Genomic DNA, 18,884 nt, shown 5'->3' with positions numbered 1-18,884 from the left:
ATAATATTTGATTAATACCTTTTTATATTTATATACTACATTAAATTATTAGTAGAATACAATTTATAAAAATCGATTTAATGATTTCATATTCTTATTAAAACACTATATTTGGATATAAGGAATTATAATATTATTAATTTATTATAATGTTCATATATGTCTTATAAGTAATTTATTAAAAATTAAAACATTTATAAAAATTATCTATGGCTTACAAAAATACTGTATCTTAATTTTAAATTAAGTATATGTGTTTATAAAACATTTATTAAAAATAAAAATTCTCCTATATATTAAATGAGAAGTCACTTAACTAATTTTTGCTTACATGTCGATCATTTTGTGAAGTCTTAAAAAAAATTATTATGATTTGCTTGGTCGAATTTTAATTTTATTTATTTTAGTTTAGATTTTTTTTACCAATTAATATCACTTGCCAAATAATTTAAATTATACTACAAATAATGATTTATGAAATTAATTGTTGAATTTATATAAAGAATAATAACATTTGACCAATTCTTTTTTATATTTATAAACTAAATAATAGAATGAACGGAACTTTTTATGATTTTTAATTATATAATTAGATCTAAAATCAAATGTAAATCTAAAACTAATTATTACCACTTGTCATCGAACAGGAATAAGTCAGTAAAATATGAAATAGGGTTTATGAGCGGACAAATTTTTTATCCTCATATGAAGACTATTGTCTGTTGGCCACTTTTTAACTGACAATGCATGGGTGACCGCATTAGTATTTATTAATTTGTTTACTGTACATGTTAATATAGTTTACCCAAGAATTTGTTGAAAATTAGTGAAGAAAAAAATTGTAGTACATGATTATATACTACAAAACTAAAATGCTCAAATTGATTCTCTCGTTAACCTTGCGGGACACACCATCCACGCGTACTAGAGCGATTAGTATGATTATAATTTATGGTGTAAAAAGGTATTTATTCGAGCAAAAGAAAAGAAGAAAAACGACAAAAAGAAGACTTAAAAAGTAGGGGAAATGTCAGAAAGTATGTGAAAGACTGAGACACAGAACAGTTTGTACAAAGAACCTGTTCGACTGTCACCGGTTACAGCCGGTCATCTTCTCTCGATTTCCAATACAGCCTCTCCCACCAAACCCGGGACTTTTCACTTTTCAGTTTATACAACTTTAAATCATCTATACAAATCTCTAAATTACACTATTCTAGCTGATTTGCATGATAAAATTCAGCATCAATTACCGAACACAAAAAGTTTGACGAGTATACCTCGCTTCCATACTCGTCTTTTTTCCAATGTTAACACATCGGCCAAGAGGCAAGAGTTATATAGATGCGGTGAAATAGATACAAGTTAACGTGTATCGTTACTGTTGCACCCAAAAAATAAGTGCATGTGTACAAATGAATAAATGATATAGTAAGAAAACCGAATAGAACGCAACAAATTGCTATTTGCCACCGCAATGGACTACTATGAAACTAATTAGTACCACGTTCAAAAATATTTTGTATTTGCTAACTGTAGTTGGCGTTTACATTCCGATGGGTTTGTGAACTTTATGATGACTAACCGTAAAATATAAGATGAACGTACACTATAAGACGGTTAAACAATTTGTAACCTAAATTTACAAATCAATATATAGAATTATTATAAGAAATGTCTTTTAAAATTTTGTTTTACGAATAACTAAATATAAATTAAACTACTATAATACAGGATCATGCAAAATAACTATAGTAAAAATATGAAGAATCACGTCACTTCTTATTCAGTCTATGGATCACATACGAGAGAGCATTAACTATAGCTAGCTAGTAGCAAACATCAGACGGATGATCCTTTGACCAAAACTGTAATGCTCAATAATTTATTCCGCAATAAACATAACAGGTCTATAATAAGAACGTAGATATTTTTTGTTTTCAGACAAAATAATTTATGATGATATACATACCTACTTGATGGTGCTTCGAAAAGAAAGCAAAAGAAGCCTCTCTCTCTCTCTTAACCTCCTACTCTCGTTTCACTGTCACACCATTATCTCTTCCACTGTTACTTCTCTCTCTCTCTTCTTCTTCTGCATCTCGAAATCATCTTTATCCATGGCAGATGCTTATGAGCCTTACCATGTCCTCCAACAAAGCCGACGTGATAAACTTCGGATTCCTTCTCTCGATTCCCACTTCCACTTTCACCATCCTCATCCTCCTTCCTCTTCCGGTGGCGGCGCCGGCGTATATCCTCTCGGAGACTCCGACTATCTCGCCGCCGGTGGATTTCACTCCAACAACAATAGCCACATATCCAACCCTAGCTACAGTAATTTCATGGGATTTCTTGGTGGTCCTTCTTCTTCTTCATCCAACGCGGTTGCCGTCGCCGGAGATCATTCCTTTCACGACGGACTCTCCTCCGGAGACGTTCTTGTCTTCAAACCCGAGCCCTTATCTCTGTCTTTGTCATCTCACCCCAGACTAACCTACGATCTAGTCGTTCCCGGCGTTGTTAACTCCGGATACGGTAGATCCGCCGCCGAAGCAGCTGCTGCCACCGTTACCGTCGCGTCAAGAAGCTCCGGTCCTCTGGGACCGTTCACTGGTTACGCATCCATTCTGAAAGGATCGAGGTTCTTGAAACCAGCACAGATACTTCTTGATGAGTTCTGTAATGTGGGTCATGGTATTTACACCGACAAAAACATCGACGGAGACGATTCTTCTTTGCTCTTTGATCCGACGGTTGAGAGTCTCTGCGGCGCTTCTGACTCCGGCGGAGGGGAATTTATGAAGAACAAATCAAAGCTCATCTCCATGCTGGACGAGGTATTATTAGTGATACAATCTCATTTTTTATATTCCATATAAAGAACCTTATAAATCTGTTAATTCAGCAATTAGTACTGTCTTAGACTTTCTTATACTTACATGTATATGTGTGTATTACTGTGTTAAATGTTCACAGTTTTTGGTCGGTGTCCTTCGAAATTGGAGACAAAATTTGATAAATGATTTGTGATAAATTGGTGTCTCCTAAAAAGATCTTCCTTGGAAAATGAAACTCTTGCAAAGCCATTTAAAATCTATATCGTTTTTAATATATTTTTATCTCATTCATTTTAATTAAACGTTCCCTACGTTTAGCATGAATAGAAGAAGTATAGAACGATCTTTATTCAGTCCATACTATGACATGATATATACAAGGCTTGCCCCCCTCTTCCTTATTTGTTACGTTTAACAGATTTTAAGGTTATACTAAACTCTAAATTAAAAATAATATATATCTTGGGGGAAGTAGCTTTATATAGAGCTTCCATCTTAATCTAAATTTGTGAATTGGATTCTTCAAATCTTAGGGATATAAATTTAGTGATAAAAAGAGAATTTCTTCTTTATGAAAGGGAATATATGCACTAGACTGTTTTTGTACTTATGTGAACTTAAAGATAGGGGTTTAAAGATTATAATTAGTTTATTCCGAGGTATATTAACATACTGTATTTTTTAAGTGAGAAGATAATGTATGATCCATTGGAGGCTATAATTTACATAGTTTTAATTATATAATGGATTCGAATCTAAAACATTTGCTCATGACGTTTTTCAAGGTTTACAAGAGGTATAAGCAATACTATGAGCAGCTTCAAGCTGTGATGGGTTCATTCGAATGCGTAGCAGGTCTCGGGCATGCAGCTCCATACGCGAGTTTAACCTTAAAGGCATTGTCTAGGCATTTCAAGTGTTTGAAGAATGCTATAACGGAGCAACTACAGTTTAGCACAAATAACAAAATACAACAACAACAACAATCTGGTCATCTGATGATATCTGAGAATAGAACCGAGTCTATGCGATTTGGAGGAAGTGATAGTAGTAGAGGCTTGTGTTCTGCTGGTCAAAGACATGGGTTTCCTGACAACCATGCTCCTGTTTGGAGACCGCACCGGGGCTTACCCGAACGCGCAGTCACCGTTCTAAGGGCTTGGCTCTTCGATCACTTTTTGCATCCGTAAGTATTTATGATTTTAGCCATATATATATTATATATGGTTTTGAAAGCAGTTTATTTGAGTTTGAGCTTAGTTCTAACTGTCCTATGTGTTAACCATGTCAATTCGATCAGACCATCAATTGATTTCATTGAAGTTACAGTTGTAACTTGACATAAGCAAAGTCCAATATCCGATATCTATATGTCTACATCATATCTCATTTTTGATATTAATGTGTCAGGATGACATGCACCACTTATTTATATGATTGTGAGTACATAGCTATAGATGCAAGAATGTGTATGTATGCATAGAAGTGTATAATAACTTGGAAGTATGTTTTTGATGGGACATTTCGAATGCTTGTTTGTTTCTCGGACATGGATATGTCGTTTTGTAAATGTAATTATGTGTCTGTATAGAAGTATATATTGTGAGAAAAATAATTGGTGTGTGTATCTTTTGTTGCAGTTATCCAACTGATACAGACAAACTCATGTTGGCTAAACAGACAGGTCTCTCCAGAAATCAGGTTCTCACTTCTGATATCTTCAGTTTTGTTTTTCTTTTCATTCTTGTTTTTTTCTTCTTCATAGCTTAAGGCATTTCTTACATATAATTAAGCGCATATAAATAGTTTTTTTTTTTTAAATAGGAAAACTATGCGTATATAAGCTTACAAAATGAGATTCTGCTCTCTGCAGTTGTGTCCGTTTATCAGCCTTCACTAAGTGTTGCATTATATATTCTTGTCCAAAAAAATCTTGAAATTTTAACACAAGTTAATTTTGTAGGAAATAATTTAGAACGGCTTTTTAATAAAACAAAATTTAAATTTAAAATACAACAAAATAATGCAGTATTTACATTCCAATAACTCTATTTAGTCCAGTTTATTTCTAGTGTGAAGAATTTAGTACGTCATTAAATAAAATTAACTAAACTAGATCTTTTTGCCGCGCTACGCGCGGCTAGTCTATTAAACAAATTTCCAATCATTTTACTTATATGTATTTTATATTGTATAATAAAATTTTAGTTAAAATCCAGAAGAAATGGAATGCTAAATTAATTAGAAAAGATAATGATTGAAAAAATCATTGTAGTTAATGCATGTAAAATTTTCATATGTAATACTAATAATGAACAATTTTTTTACAAAATATAGTTTTTCTAATTTTTTTTTACAAAAACCCTCATTTTATTTTTGATATAAATAACTTACATAATAATTATTGTAATATTTTCATCTGTAGTTTTATATTTTCTATCTTCAAAATGTTGGTAGAAAATAATCACTCTCAAAATCTGAAAAGTTAAGTATAGACAATGAACTGACTTTTATTTAAATTTAAAATGATATTATATAAATTTAAGATTGTATATATTTTGTTGTTATCAATAATGTTTATTTATTTTATTTATTATAAACGGGAAGATATTTTATTCTCGCCATCAATGTTTTGAAAACCAAACCGAACATTGACTTGCCATTGCAGTTAGGTCAATGGTTGCACCGGTCAAACTGGGTTGTAAATTTAATTTAATCTTAAATTAAGTATATATATATATAATTATTTTTATAAGACATTTTATCATTGTTAGAAGCTAAAATGATATGCAAATAAAAAGAACACTTCAAAAATAATATAAAAATATAATGGAAACCTAATTTATTCAAATAGATATTAAAATAATATAGGTTTCTAATGAATTTTTTTTTTTCTAATTTGCAATTTTAACTTGAATTTGAAAAAAATAAATCAGAGTTTAATATCAAACTGGACCAGTTCTCAAACCGAACTTGTTGGTTTTTATCACCATTCTTAATCTTATCAGCCGGTCCGGTTCTTATTACTTGATTATAAAAAAAAAGATAGTCACCGTATCAGTTGTTAGTTTGCAACTCCACTGCTTCACCACACCATTTCTCAATCACTGAAACTGATCTATATAAATCTCTATTTTATTCTTAAGAAATCATAATTAATTAAGAGAAAGAACTTATGGTGTCTCCTTCTTTTCAAATGCTGTCCACTATTATTACATTTCTAGTAAAATTAAGAGAATTTTATCTATGATGGAGATATGCTAGAAAGAAAATGACACTGTTCATCAGGCTATCATAGTAGTTTTCACTACTCTCCACAACAATAATCATAGTGGCTTTCTAAGTCATTTACAAAAAACAAATTGATACAGAAGGCAGGAGAGAACATGTATATGTACATGAATCTCTCTGTATAAGCTTTCTTTGAACTCTGTTCAAGAATATAATCAACCATTCGATTATATATACTATTCGTAGCTATGGTTCTTCTGAGAAACATTTAGAGAACCACATGTACTTCAATTTCACGATCAAAGCAAAGACTCCAAAGCACGGTACGTGCATCAACCCAACAGCAGCATACCTACAACATCAATTAAAAATTTTGTTATAATCGATATAAGTTAGGGGAGATGAGTTTGAGTAACGTTAACGTAAAGGGGCGTAGGATGATGACAAATCCAAGAAAGGGTATGGCCACCTGGACAAATAGATGCCACATTTGTTATACTTAATCTATTTACAGAATCATGTAAAGAAGGATAGAACCATGAGTGTTACCAGAAGGAGACACAAGCATGAACAATCCATTGGAGTATAACGAATACACCGGTCCATAACACAAAGTATGAAATCCTAAACAATGGGAACCACTGCGTAAACAAAGAAATCATCATCAATGTCATCAACACTATAACCATCATCATGTTATTATCTTTGAATAAGGAAAGGATACATATACTAACCAAAGAGTTCAAGAATGTTTCACCGAGGAGGAAAACAGCTTGACTGAATGCTTTATTACAATGAACTGTCGTAAAAAAATGTTTGGTTAGAGTTAAACATATCAGAGACAAATGACAAAATGTGTGTTAAAACTTACAAAATCTAGATTGAATTCTTTGGAAGTGAGAAAAGGGTAGATAATGAACCAAAACACACCATCTGTAAGCAATACAGCTCCTGCACAAGTCTACAAACCCCAAAAACACATGTTCAGAGAGACAGAGAGAAACCTAACACCGAGTAACTTAAGCACATTTGGCACTTACTTGAAAAAGAATCTGAAGAATGTAACCCAATGTAGAAGCAACTTGACGTGTAGACCTATTGTATCTCTCATGTCCGTTAGAAGCTTTAAACACATTCGGGTTTTCGGCATGAATGGGAGGTCTATACGACCCCTGCTCTTCATGAATGAGAGCGGTTTCGGCTTTTGATTTCATCGAAAGGGCAGATGAAACAATCGGAGAAGAGGCAGGGGACTTGCTGTTTGGTTTCACAGTCGCGGAGGAGGCGGCGGTCTTTTTGTTGATCTTGCGGTCGCCGGGGACGTTAGGGTTGCCTTTAGGTTCCATTGGAAGCAATATGTGAGTGAAATTTTGTGTGAGTTTTATCAATCGTACTTGAAAGAAAATCTAAGAAAAGGAGTTTTATAGGAATAGGAATGATGAGGAAGATGAAAAGAATCCATTGAATGAGATGGAAAAATGATTGATTAGGGGAGTAATGGTGAAGTAATTGGATGAAACCGATATGCAGAGACGATAATCGAAGAAGAGGAAGAGGCGACGGAAGTCAAATTCGGAGATCGAGAGAATATCAGGAGTACGCCTTACATCTTATAACAGGCCGAGATAAATTAAAGATCAGGCCCAAAAATATCAAAATTCGGAGCCCAATTGCCGAACACAACAGGTGGATTACATGACAAAATAACTACTTCCCATTGGCTAATTATAAAATCTGACGTGGACAGGTTCAGGGACTCTCATATCCCCCTTTTAATAGTGTTAGATACCTAGGGTTTCTTTTTGCTTTCCTTAGTTTTACTTCCTAGGTTATTAGGTTATGATTGATAACCATTAATTATCTTAAGAATTTTTTTTGTTGCAAATGTATTATATTATTGGTGGATTAGTAACTTTATTACTTTTAGGTATCGAATTGGTTCATAAACGCACGAGTTAGGGTATGGAAGCCGATGGTGGAAGAGATTCATATGCTAGAGACTCGACAATCTCAGAGATCTTCTTCTTCTTCTTGGAGAGACGAACGTAACACCACCACCGTCTTCCCCGATAACAACAACAACCCTTCTTCCTCCACGGCTCAGCAAAGAGCTAACAATAACTCATCTCCCGCTAGGCGGGTGCAAAATGACGACGTTCATGGCACCACCACCAACAATAATAACAGCAACTTTATGAACGCTGGAAACAGTGGTAGCGGCGGCGCGGTTGCCTTCTCCTACGGTATTGCGTCATCTAATGTAGCGGGAATGAGTAGCAGCACAAATGGAGGAGTGTCGTTGACGTTAGGGCTTCATCATCAGATTGGGTTGCCGGAGCCTTTTCCGATGACAACAGCTCAGAGGTTTGGACTTGAAGGTGGCAGTAGTGGTGGAGGAGGGGAGTCTTACGGTGGTGGCGGTGGGTATGAAGTGCAAAATCGTCAGTTTGGGAGAGACTTTATTGGAGGTAGTAATCCTCAGTTTCTACATGATTTTGTAGGATGAGATTATTTGTGTGTTGATACAAAATTTGTTTGACGTTTGGCTATGTATTTGAGATATGGAAAATTGTAATGAAAATGATGTGTATATTTAGAATGTTTTCATTTTTTTGTTAGTGTTTTCCTTTCGACGAATATCTCTAAGGGTAAAAATTGAAATCAATTATATAGGCTCTAGTCACCGATATCATTTTCGATCAAGTCCATAAAGATAGTTTGTTTATTTTCTGATAGGTAAATAAACAAACTATCTATTTTGCTCAAGTATTGGTTCTGAAACCCTAACTTTTCTAGAGTAATTGAACCAACTGGTTTAAGTGAGTGAGAGGTTATACTATTTAACTATACTATTAAAAACAACCGTTCAAACCGGATTTCAATTAGTTCGGTTTTTGTGGTTCGATTCGGGTTGCACTCCATCGAACAATGGTTAAAGGGTGGGTAACAGACTTGGCTTTTGAAGAGCCCATCAGAGCAAAAAAATGAAAAAGGGTGCTTTTATTTCTTCAAAATAACTTTGCATTAGCTTTGGAAAACAAGGAAAATATATAACCTCTCCCTCATCTTATGTAAAAACTGAAAAAGAAAATTGTCTTTCTTTCAGAATTGATTCTCCTAACCATTTCTTAATACACCCTTTAATTTTGTTTATTTTATATGTGCATACTTACATTCTCAAATTTCACTTGTGTACTGATGTTGTTTATACTCATTACAAAGTATTTATCATAGCATCATCCTTAGAGTAGTTAGTTTTGGTTGTAAAAAAGTTTCAATATGTGGACAGATGGAATTAATTATTTAAAAATGAAGAAGCCAACTGAATATCTCAATATGTTACGATTAGTTACAATTTAGCGATTTGAGCATGTAATTTACTAAAGATAAAATTATAGGAAATAAATTGAGAGGAGATTTGGTTCATGTGAATCGTGATGAGCTTAGAAGAGGACATAAAAGTAGTCAAAGAAAATTTGAAAGACTATTTGAATATTAAAAGTTAGCCCCAAAAAAAAAAAAACGAAGGTGCCATCATTGGCTCGTAAAGAACAAAGAATCAATATATCATGATTTGATCTTTCACAATCCGGCTCCTTTATGTAGATGCGAAAAACCACCCTCCACACGTTTTATGTATAAAATCAAATAAGTTTCTAAGAACAATTCGATTATTCTTGAAAATTCAACAAAGGATTATTAAATATAAAAATGATGTTATAGCAAAGAGATTATTAATAATAGTCACCGAGACAAACTTACTGGAGCAAAGTGTAGAAGTAGGGTAAAGAGGAATGGAACCGGACGATTTTTCTAGACGTGGATCATACTTTTCAGAAGAATCATTTCGACTCTACTACTATGAACGGGTGATAGGGAATGTTTTACTAAGACGAAAAACAGTGTTTACGGTTGCTCGGAGTAAACTTTACACAAAAAGACCATCATCGTTGGTGAAAAATAAAGAAACTTAAACGACATAAAAATAAAGGATACTTACATAACGACCTCATTCGTCAATAACGTTAAAATTGATCTAAATTAAAAACCCATGCAAGCAAAGGTATGTACATTAGTACATATGTAGGCCAGTTTAGACATCAGACGCGTCAAGGCGTATATATCGATCGGTCTTTGGATATGCGCTGAACTGAAGATAAATATAGGAATATAAGAGAAATCATGGACAAGAAAAGATATTGTCTGTCTCTATGAGTATTTGTTCCAGAAGCATTAAACCTTTGGAATAAGTATTATACTTTTGCACCATCACTGTTTCTTGGCTTCAATAGCTCTATATATATTCCCACCATTAACAACAACAAAACCAACTCACCAGATACAACAACAGCACCAACACGACAAAGAAGAAGATGATAGATACTTGGTGAGGAACTGGTAATCTGCATCCTGAGGTTTAAAAACTCATAGACATGTAAAGCAAATTGTATACATGATTTTTAATCCTCGGGACACAGATTACCTCTTCCTTACTCGAGGTACAAGGCAACACTCAGTTCTATACAGACTAATTATATGTAGACTTGCTTTGAGAAGAAGAAGCATCACATTCACATTACACCATTGAAATTGGTTAGTTAACGATAATCATTACTCTTTTGCATTTTATTCCTTTTTACTACAACTGAATCTTGTGAATTATAATCACTTCATCTGTAACTAAGACTTCATAAACTTCAAAAAAACCTACATGTTCTTTTTTAGTAAATATAAAACTTGCAAACACATATTTAAATTTTCAAAATGCAGAACTAATATTTTATAAATATTGCAACATATTTTGGTATTATTTAGTCCCTAAATATAAATCTTTTATATGTATCGCTGCTGTAATATGACTTTATCAGAAAACGAAAAGCAAAAAGAGAAATATTCCATTTATTCATACAAACATTCTGGATAACAACGAGCAAAATCAAATGTATCGACGTCACCTAAGAGATAAACAAAGATAAAATGCATGGTTTGCTTATGCACAAAGTGAAAGAACCATATTCACCTATAAATTGGTTGAATTGATCAGAGAGTTGTATCATTATTCAACAAGGAACAACTCATTTCAACGAATTTTCTGTATTATCATGGACCATTCTGATGAGAACAGGTTCACCTGAAATAAAACTCTAAAACGATTTGAAGTAAAAAAGAAGTCTCAACTAAGAGTATCACTCTTATTATTCATGGAAACAAAGACCAGTTATCACTTCTCAACAAAAGACTTGACATCCTTAAGCCATTGAAGATACTCTCTGCTGTCTTTGTTGGCCACGTAATCAGCGAGAAAGTCAGTGAAGCTCGGCTTGATCCCTCTGATCTCCAAGAACCTGTGGAAAGCCTTCTGCAGGTTCTCATCCAAGTCACTGCATAAAACCCAAAAAACTCAAATCACATAACAGCATCCAACATACATTGCAGCAAAGCAAAGGGAATGAAGCTTACTCAAAGTCAGGTCCTTCGTAAGCAAGCTCATTGTCAGATCCTTGAGGGTGTTTGATGGATAAACTATCAATCACAATCTCATCGGGGTAAGCGCTGACTCCAAACTCAAGGCAGACACCATCACCTTTGGAGACACTCACAACCATGGGAATCCGGATTTTAACAGAGTGTTCCTCATCTTCATCATCGTTTTGTTCAGCTTGCTCTTCTTCTCCTTCTTCATCATCGTCATAAGGCGCAGAAGAGTCAACTTCGACTTGGATGGTTTCATCCTCAAACTTCCTTTGAAGCAACACAGTTCGTTCCCCTGGAGTGTCAATGATCTTGAAAGGAAACCCTTCTGGCACATCTTCCATCTGTTTATAATCAGCGAATTACATTATTGATCATACTCTTATACAAAACTATTATAAACTACTAAAATCATAAACAATTCAACAGCAAATGTTTTTTTTCTTTATCACAGAGAGAACTTACGAGGTTATGATCAGGGGCCTCCTCCTTAACGGCGCAATCGATTTCAGATTCGAGAACGCTAACCAGATTCTCGTCGGCGGTTGTTTTAGTGACCGCACTTTCCGTCGAGTGAAATCTCGATAACGGAATCGCCGACGCGCGGCTGAGCTGCTGGCTACCGAGAATCAGTCTCTCGGCGCCGCTGCGGACGGTCAACGGAGATCTAACTGAGCGGAAGGCGAGAGTAGCGACTCTAGAGGAGGCTCGACGGAGCACGGTGGTCAACGACATTTTCTGGAGGATTCTAGGGTTGGGGCTCTTTTGAAATGAAATGAGGGTTTTACTACTAAGAGCTAAAGTGAGGTTTAAGAGTTTTTATAATTGACTCGTTTTTTATCTAATAAGATCGGATAAGGCCTCATTATTAATGGGCCTCTCGAAGCCCATAGTTTGCTAGATTCGCGTCACTGTTTCTTCAGTTTCGTCACGACGGTTGGTAATTTCTTGAAGATTACTGATTGATTTTGAAATCTGGAATGTGAAATTTCCCAGATAAAGATGATGGATTTTGGCGTTATGTTTTTCAAAACTCATCTCCTTAATTCAAAAAAAAAAAAAAAAAATACATTTCTATGAATCGTTTTTTTTTTCTCTCTTTTTTCTTCTTTTATCTAATTCATAACCTGGAAACAGGGCAAGAAGAGTACAGGTTCATTTTTTGGTGAGTGCCTAAGACAACTGTGTCTCAGTAACCTCTTGTGACAGAACATTGATGATGTACTCGATCTCATCAGCCACCTCTTTCATGGAAGGCCGGTTCTGTCTCCTCTCGTTAAGGCACGCGGATGCTAAATTCCCGAGCTGTTGCATCGTCTGCAGGTCAACCTTGCTAGCCGTCTTCTTCAGCACCGGGTCAATGCATTCAATCAACCTCTCTTCATCCATCATCTTGTTCATATACATCACCAGGTTCACATCTTCCTCTTGTCTACTGAAATCTATAGCCTTCTTCGATGTTACCATCTCAAGAAGCACGACTCCGAAGCTGTACACGTCGCTCTTATCAGTTAGCTGGAAGTTCCTGTAGTACTCCGGATCCACATAGCCCAATGTACCCTGCGCGCCAGTGAAGATATGGCTCTCGTTGTTAGCTGTTTCCGTCAAATCCACCAGCCTCGAGAGCCCGAAGTCTGAAACTTTGGCGTTTAGCTTGTCGTCGAGCAAGATGTTGCTTGACTTCACATCGCGGTGGTAGATGGGCGGCATTGCTGAGGAATGGAGATAAGCTAAGCCTTCAGCTGTTTGGTATGCGATCTGCAGTCTTCGCCGCCAAGACAGGGGTTTCCAGCTGCCGTCTGAGTTGCCATGGAGATGTTCGAATAGAGTTCCGTTGGGGATGAACTCGTAGATCAAGAGAGGCAGCTCGAGATCGACGCAGCAACCAAGGAGCCTGACTAAGCTTCTGTGATTGACTTGGCAGAGGATCCGAACTTCGTTTAGGATTTGATCAGTGCCTTTGGTGTTGTTAAGCTTTGCTCGTTTGATGGCTGTTATGGTCCCATCGTCAAGAACAGCTTTAAACACTTCACCGAAGCCTCCGGTGCCTATGAGGTTGTCTTTCGAGAAGTTGTTGGTTGCTTTTGTGATTTCTCTGCCGGTGAAGATTCTTGATGATTTTCCTGTGGATTTTGCGCTGAGCATCTCTTGTCGCTCCTTAACGATGTTCTTATGGATCTCCTTTTTAACTCTTTTGTGGCTATGTTTGTTTGCAAGAACCGCTACCGCAATCGCCAGTGTAACCACCACAACCGCAACCGCCGCACCTTCAAGTGAAAGAAGTTTAGAGGGGGTGTACAATCAATCAGTATATGAGCATTTGAATTTTTTACCTGCGAAAACAAGGGTGCTCTTCTTCTTTTTCTTGCATAGTTTCCCATGTCGACATTTACCACCTAAAACAGTTATGTCAAGAACTAATCAAACAGAGTTCTGTGATTTAATGATTTAGTTCACTTTGTTATGCGGGCTTACTTACATGTTGAGCTGACCGGATCCCATTCCAAACCCTTTTTGCAGGAGCATCGTTTCAGGCCGAGACTCGTAGTGTCAGGCAAGCACTTTGATTTACTACCCAACAAGAGGCTACAATCAACATCCGTTTTGCAGAGTGGCTCCTTAGGCAGTGTCCATTGCAACTCTAGCCCTGGGTCTGGCCATTTTTTACCAGGAGGTGGAACCTCTTTGTTTGGATTCAACCCCACAAAGCTTTGGTACGCGAGACATCCCCCACCATTGATCCTGATCGTGTAAGCGTTTTGAGACCCGTCGGTTCTGAAGGTGCAACAAAAGGGAGCCTTGGAACAAGCTGATACATTGCTCTTGATGTAACTGTGGCATAAGCTGGTTCCGGTACAATCTATTGGCGCCTGCAGACCCCAAAATCTCTTTGTCAGGCCTGAAAACCGGGTTTCATCACATTTGATCTATAGTTTCGTTGTAGCTTCAAGAGTTGAGTATTGGACATTTTAACCGAGCCTAATTAACTCCAATATCAATTTAAACCGAATTTTTTTTTTGTGACTGCCACTACAAATATAAACAGTTTAACTGGAAGCTCGTATTCAATCAATGTTTAAACCAGGAGAAAGAAAAAAATACTTAACCTGCAGCATAGCTTCAGGGCAACCAAGCAGCAAGATAGTGTTGCTATTAGTGATGCTAAAAGGAAGATGTGGGTCGAGCTCAAGACCAGCTTTAGAGACATCGGCAGAGAGACAAGACCCAGAGCTAGCAAAACCAGGCGGGTGTATGACTATCCGTTGTGTCACCGGGTTGATAGACGTGATGAGATACGATGACCCATGAAGAGCACCGAAATAGAGCTTACCCCCAACGCAATTTATCTTGTAGGCTTGGTCACCACAGTTTGGACCCGTACTTAGCGGGTAAGGTACAACCATGGGTCCGCAGTTGGGACACCGTGGTGGTCCGGGCATGGGAGGTTTTGCCTTAGGATGACGAGCACAAGATTGGCCTGCGCATGCTAGCCATACGGTCCAGAGAGTTGGAATCAATATGGCGTAGTATGATAGCTTGTTCTCCATTTTGGAAAAACTAATTAAGAGTGTGGAAAAATGGTGATCAGAGTATGTGAAGAAAGGTTAAGGTTATGTACTAATGAAAGGTAATTATTATTAATGTTATTATTTGTGGTTATACAATTGTTACGTATTTCATAGTGTGATAAAAGTAAAACTAAGCAATTCCCGAGTTGTTGTAAAACGAGAAAAATGTGAGGATTGATTTGGGTTTGCTCAACAAATCATGTTTGTATTTTCTAAGGAAGATTGTGCAGATTCAATGTCTGTCATGATCATCCCAACATTTTTATGACTCCCAAGTTTTATATACTATTCGTCACAACTCTATGTGCGTGTAAAAGGCACTATGTTAGAGTTTTTACCCAAAAAAAAAAACTCTATGTGAGTGTATGCTTTGTAAAACTAAAGTTATAGAAGAAAAAAAAGATTGAACAGAATATTCAAGATCCAAAGCTCTGCACATGCAAAGATTTCACCGTCTTTCACATCTTTTGGAATTTTATGTTCACAAACTGTATAACTTTATGAGTGTCCGGTTTCATTACGGAGTTATGTATCCAAGTTTGAGATACCGTTCCCGTTTCCCACACAACTGGGAGAGCCACTTCGGATCAACAACCCTCTAATCACCTCTATGACACTATTTTAAATAGATGTGATTTCATACGTCTTATTTTATAGTAGTATGATACTGAAAATCTTTATGAAAATACTATCGGATAGAAAAGTATCGTCGTTGTTAGTCTTCTAATTTTAACGAATTTGTTTGGTATCATGAGAGTTGCAATTATAATAACATTACTTGCAAATATAATAATAGTCAATATACAATTACCACACAATCACATGCATGCAGACCAATAGATATACGCATCATTCATCATAGTCCGCACGCAGAAACATGGTGATGTCCCTAGCTAGTGCGAGACAACTTTCTTTCGAACATATCATGACGTTCTGATCCGAATCGCCTGAGAGCCGAAGGTCCAACATCAGCGGAGGAATCTCCGGGAAGTCGCATGTAATAACCGGCGGTAGAAGGAGAGTCATGGTCGCTGAACAAAACGGACGATAGGCTTCTTTCTCTTTTATACATGACAATGGCCTTGTACAAGAATGGAATCAGACCTTCCATTTGTTTTTCAGTTACAATCAAAAATATTTTTCTTTTGTTTCCTTGTGAGATTTCTATGTTTTGATGATGGGATTTGTGACCAATGTGTATTAATATATAAGAGAGAAATGTGTAGAGATAATGATGTAGAGTAATGGTTAATATTATGAAGCCACACCACACGTATGGTCAAATCGTGAGGGTAAGTAATGTTGTTAACGATATGTAACATTGAGGAGAAAGAGAAGAAAATGTATATTAATGAGAAGGAAAGAAAAGATGTGAAAGGAAAGTCTCAACTTACATGAAGCAAACCTTTTGAGGCATTCCTTTGAAGTTTGCAAGCAATCTTCAGCTTTAGCTGAAATAAATAAATACATGATTAGTTTGTTTAATTTAATCCTCGAAACCTATACAATTGTTTAGAAGCATACAGTATTATAATTTTGATTTACAATTCATATATACAAAGAAGAGAGAAATCTTCAAAAGTCTGCACCAAAACTCTAAAATGTGATTAAAGACAACAGAAGTTTATTATTTTAGTTTCATTTTTTACCATTTCCATGCAGAATGGACTATAGTTAAAGGGCCAGGGCTTTCGAAGGAATTATATTATTTTGACGGTAGAGATTATTATCGTAGATTTAAAGTATGGCCCGTTACGGCCCAATTATCTAATCGTCTTCAACTAATCCGATTGGAACATGGCGAAATGATGATGACCGGAGACGAGATCGTGGAGTTCGAGGCGGGAGATTTGCTTTGTACTGATTAATTTTTGTGAGTAAGATTTTATCAGTGATCTATATACGTTTGTTGTTGATGAGAAGAGATTTGGTAGAAACAAATAGGTTCTGGTTTTGGTTGGATCTTCTTATCTTCTCGTTTAAGAACACTCTGATTCAGTACTTTTGTTTTCTTAGAGAATAATTGAGAGATGAGTTCAATGGGGGAAGATGAAGAAGTTAGCTCTTTTTTCGAATCGTCTCCGCCTCTCAAGAAGATGGAAGATATACTCCAGAAGCTTAACGGCTTCATCGAGCACAATTCTTCAGGAGGAGGGAGGAGGATTGTATGCGTGACGTCAGGCGGAACTACGGTTCCGCTGGAGCAGCGATGCGTAAGATACATAGATAACTTCAGCTCTGGAAACAGAGGTGCTGCTTCTACTGAGTAAGTTTCAGTCTTTCTTTCTTTCTTTTCAGTTATAGTTTTATTCTTTTGGTCTAAAGTTTGTTTTTTGCAAAGGAATTTCGTCAAGGCTGGATATGCTGTAGTGTTTCTGTATAGGAGGTACAACATTGCTTTTTGTTCTGTCTTTTCTGGATTGTGATAAGTGATAATGGTGGTGTTGTTTTCTTTAAGTGGAACTTGCCAGCCATATTGCCGGTCTCTTCCTGATGATCCATTCCTTGACTGTTTTCAATTTCTAGATAACACCAACATTCAAGGTTTTTTAATTTCTTTCTACATCTTTAAAATCACATGTTTTGTACGGTCTTGGTTCATCCTTTTTTGTTTGTTTTCAGTTCATTCATCACATGTAGAAGCTGTGAAAATGGCTGTTATGGACCAGCAAGCTGTATTTATTAAACCACTTGTTTCCTATTAATGTGTTTGTTTTACCCCCAAAAAAAAAATATGATTTATCACTTTATGTTTGTGTGTTTTGAACATTGCAGGCAGTAGCTGAAGCTCGCTTACTGAAGCTCCCATTCACAACCATCTATGAGTATCTTCAGGTTCTAAAATCCCGCATATGGCAAATTCTTCCACAGAGTTGCAGCTGAAATTACTTTTGGTGGTGTTGTGAATGTTTTATGTTACAGATGTTGCGGTTGATTGCAACGGCATTGAAAGACGTCGGTCCGTGTTCAATGTTTTATCTTGCTGCTGCTGTGTCTGACTTTTATGTTCCCTGGAATAGCATGGTAAGAGTCTCATGACCCTATGACTATGCCTACCCAATTCTTTTTTTTTTTTTTGTCTGATAAAAACTTCTTGTATGTTCGGTGAAACCAGACAGAGCACAAAATAGAATCAGGATCTGGTCCGCTGGACATAAGACTAGCTCAAGTCCCTAAAATGCTTTCAATCTTGAGGACAACTTGGGCTCCAAAAGCTTTCTGCATATCATTCAAGGTCCAATCTCTCTCTATTCTCTTTTGTATATACTTCTCCTAAAATTCTAAAAAAGAAACTTATTATTGAAAGTTTGGATCCAGCTTGAGACAGACGCAAAGATTCTGATAGACAAGGCTACAAAGGCTCTAGGAAAGTACAAAGTGCACGCTGTTGTAGCCAATGAGCTGTCAACACGTAAGGAAGAAGTTGTGGTTGTTTCAAGCAGCGGTAATGTTGTGGTTAGGCGTGATAGCGATAAGCCTGAATCTATTGTAGAAGACAATCTTATTCGCCTCATCGTAGATCGGCACTCAACATACATCAAAGAATCTCACTCTTGATTTCTCAAATGCTTCCAAGTCAAAAACATGTATCAATCATTCATCCACTCAACAAAAGGAATCTATATAGGCTCCTTCCCTCTCTCTCTCTCTATTGGTGTACGCTATGTGAATAAATGATGACTGAGTTTTTGACTATTGATCATTAATTTCAGATTTTATTTATTAAACGAGTAAGAGTTTTCTTGATTATGAAAAAAAATTCACCATCTAT

At 36.2% G+C, this 18,884-nt stretch overlaps 4 protein-coding genes and 1 pseudogene across 5 annotated transcripts; 2 read left to right on the top strand and 3 right to left on the bottom strand.

Moving 5' to 3' along the window:
* Positions 1 to 1,945: 1,945 nt before the first annotated feature.
* On the top strand, positions 1,946 to 8,732 carry LOC103847484 (BEL1-like homeodomain protein 9). Its single transcript, XM_009124568.3, has 4 exons — positions 1,946 to 2,840; positions 3,626 to 4,026; positions 4,481 to 4,541; positions 7,999 to 8,732. Exons 1-4 carry the CDS (start codon positions 1,980 to 1,982, stop codon positions 8,575 to 8,577), a joined length of 1,902 nt encoding a protein of 633 aa, XP_009122816.1. The 5' UTR covers positions 1,946 to 1,979; the 3' UTR covers positions 8,578 to 8,732.
* On the bottom strand, positions 4,542 to 7,499 carry LOC103847483 (annotated as a pseudogene).
* A 2,222-nt stretch (positions 8,733 to 10,954) lies between the features above and the next one.
* LOC103847482 (uncharacterized protein At2g39795, mitochondrial) lies at positions 10,955 to 12,344 on the bottom strand. Its single transcript, XM_009124565.3, has 3 exons — positions 12,009 to 12,344; positions 11,532 to 11,887; positions 10,955 to 11,452 (listed from the first exon to the last, which is right to left on the bottom strand). The coding sequence occupies exons 1-3, from the start codon at positions 12,276 to 12,278 to the stop codon at positions 11,293 to 11,295; spliced, it is 786 nt and encodes a 261-aa protein (XP_009122813.1). The 5' UTR covers positions 12,279 to 12,344; the 3' UTR covers positions 10,955 to 11,292.
* Positions 12,345 to 12,579: 235 nt separating this feature from the next.
* Positions 12,580 to 16,002, bottom strand: LOC103847481 (wall-associated receptor kinase-like 20). Its single transcript, XM_009124564.3, has 4 exons — positions 14,651 to 16,002; positions 14,023 to 14,413; positions 13,877 to 13,939; positions 12,580 to 13,810 (listed from the first exon to the last, which is right to left on the bottom strand). The coding sequence occupies exons 1-4, from the start codon at positions 15,089 to 15,091 to the stop codon at positions 12,717 to 12,719; spliced, it is 1,989 nt and encodes a 662-aa protein (XP_009122812.1). The 5' UTR covers positions 15,092 to 16,002; the 3' UTR covers positions 12,580 to 12,716.
* An 813-nt stretch (positions 16,003 to 16,815) lies between these two features.
* Positions 16,816 to 18,854, top strand: LOC103847479 (phosphopantothenate--cysteine ligase 2). 2 transcript variants are annotated; one of them, XM_009124563.3, is made up of 9 exons: positions 16,816 to 16,989; positions 17,129 to 17,378; positions 17,454 to 17,498; positions 17,571 to 17,656; positions 17,735 to 17,787; positions 17,888 to 17,947; positions 18,035 to 18,136; positions 18,228 to 18,347; positions 18,431 to 18,854. In XM_009124563.3, exons 2-9 carry the CDS (start codon positions 17,143 to 17,145, stop codon positions 18,668 to 18,670), a joined length of 942 nt encoding a protein of 313 aa, XP_009122811.1. In that variant the 5' UTR covers positions 16,816 to 16,989; positions 17,129 to 17,142; the 3' UTR covers positions 18,671 to 18,854. The 2 variants fall into 2 exon arrangements, with proteins under 2 accessions (XP_009122811.1, XP_009122810.1); XM_009124562.3 differs by having other exon boundaries at positions 16,825 to 16,985.
* Positions 18,855 to 18,884: the final 30 nt, after the last annotated feature.

The sequence above is a fragment of the Brassica rapa genome, chromosome A10, assembly GCF_000309985.2.
Source record: "Brassica rapa cultivar Chiifu-401-42 chromosome A10, CAAS_Brap_v3.01, whole genome shotgun sequence".
NCBI lineage: Eukaryota > Viridiplantae > Streptophyta > Magnoliopsida > Brassicales > Brassicaceae > Brassica > Brassica rapa.
The sequence above is the reverse complement of the archived record's forward strand: the minus strand, read 5'-3'. Positions and strand labels throughout refer to the sequence as shown.

Coding starts and splice junctions, on each gene's coding strand:
- LOC103847482 (XM_009124565.3), bottom strand. CDS start 12,278: ATGTCGTTGACCACCGTGCTCCGTCGAGCCTCCTCTAGAGTCGCTACT. Junction 11,888..12,008: donor AGGCCCCTGATCATAACCTC/GTAAGTTCTCTC, acceptor GATTATAAACAG/ATGGAAGATGTGCCAGAAGG. Junction 11,453..11,531: donor TACGAAGGACCTGACTTTGA/GTAAGCTTCATT, acceptor GGTTTTATGCAG/TGACTTGGATGAGAACCTGC.
- LOC103847479 (XM_009124563.3), top strand. CDS start 17,143: ATGAGTTCAATGGGGGAAGATGAAGAAGTTAGCTCTTTTTTCGAATCG. Junction 17,499..17,570: donor GTAGTGTTTCTGTATAGGAG/GTACAACATTGC, acceptor GTTTTCTTTAAG/TGGAACTTGCCAGCCATATT. Junction 17,657..17,734: donor AGATAACACCAACATTCAAG/GTTTTTTAATTT, acceptor GTTTGTTTTCAG/TTCATTCATCACATGTAGAA.
- LOC103847484 (XM_009124568.3), top strand. CDS start 1,980: ATGGTGCTTCGAAAAGAAAGCAAAAGAAGCCTCTCTCTCTCTCTTAAC. Junction 2,841..3,625: donor TCATCTCCATGCTGGACGAG/GTATTATTAGTG, acceptor ACGTTTTTCAAG/GTTTACAAGAGGTATAAGCA. Junction 4,542..7,998: donor CAGGTCTCTCCAGAAATCAG/GTTCTCACTTCT, acceptor TATTACTTTTAG/GTATCGAATTGGTTCATAAA.
- LOC103847481 (XM_009124564.3), bottom strand. CDS start 15,091: ATGGAGAACAAGCTATCATACTACGCCATATTGATTCCAACTCTCTGG. Junction 14,414..14,650: donor GCCCTGAAGCTATGCTGCAG/GTTAAGTATTTT, acceptor TGGGGTCTGCAG/GCGCCAATAGATTGTACCGG. Junction 13,940..14,022: donor GGATCCGGTCAGCTCAACAT/GTAAGTAAGCCC, acceptor TAACTGTTTTAG/GTGGTAAATGTCGACATGGG.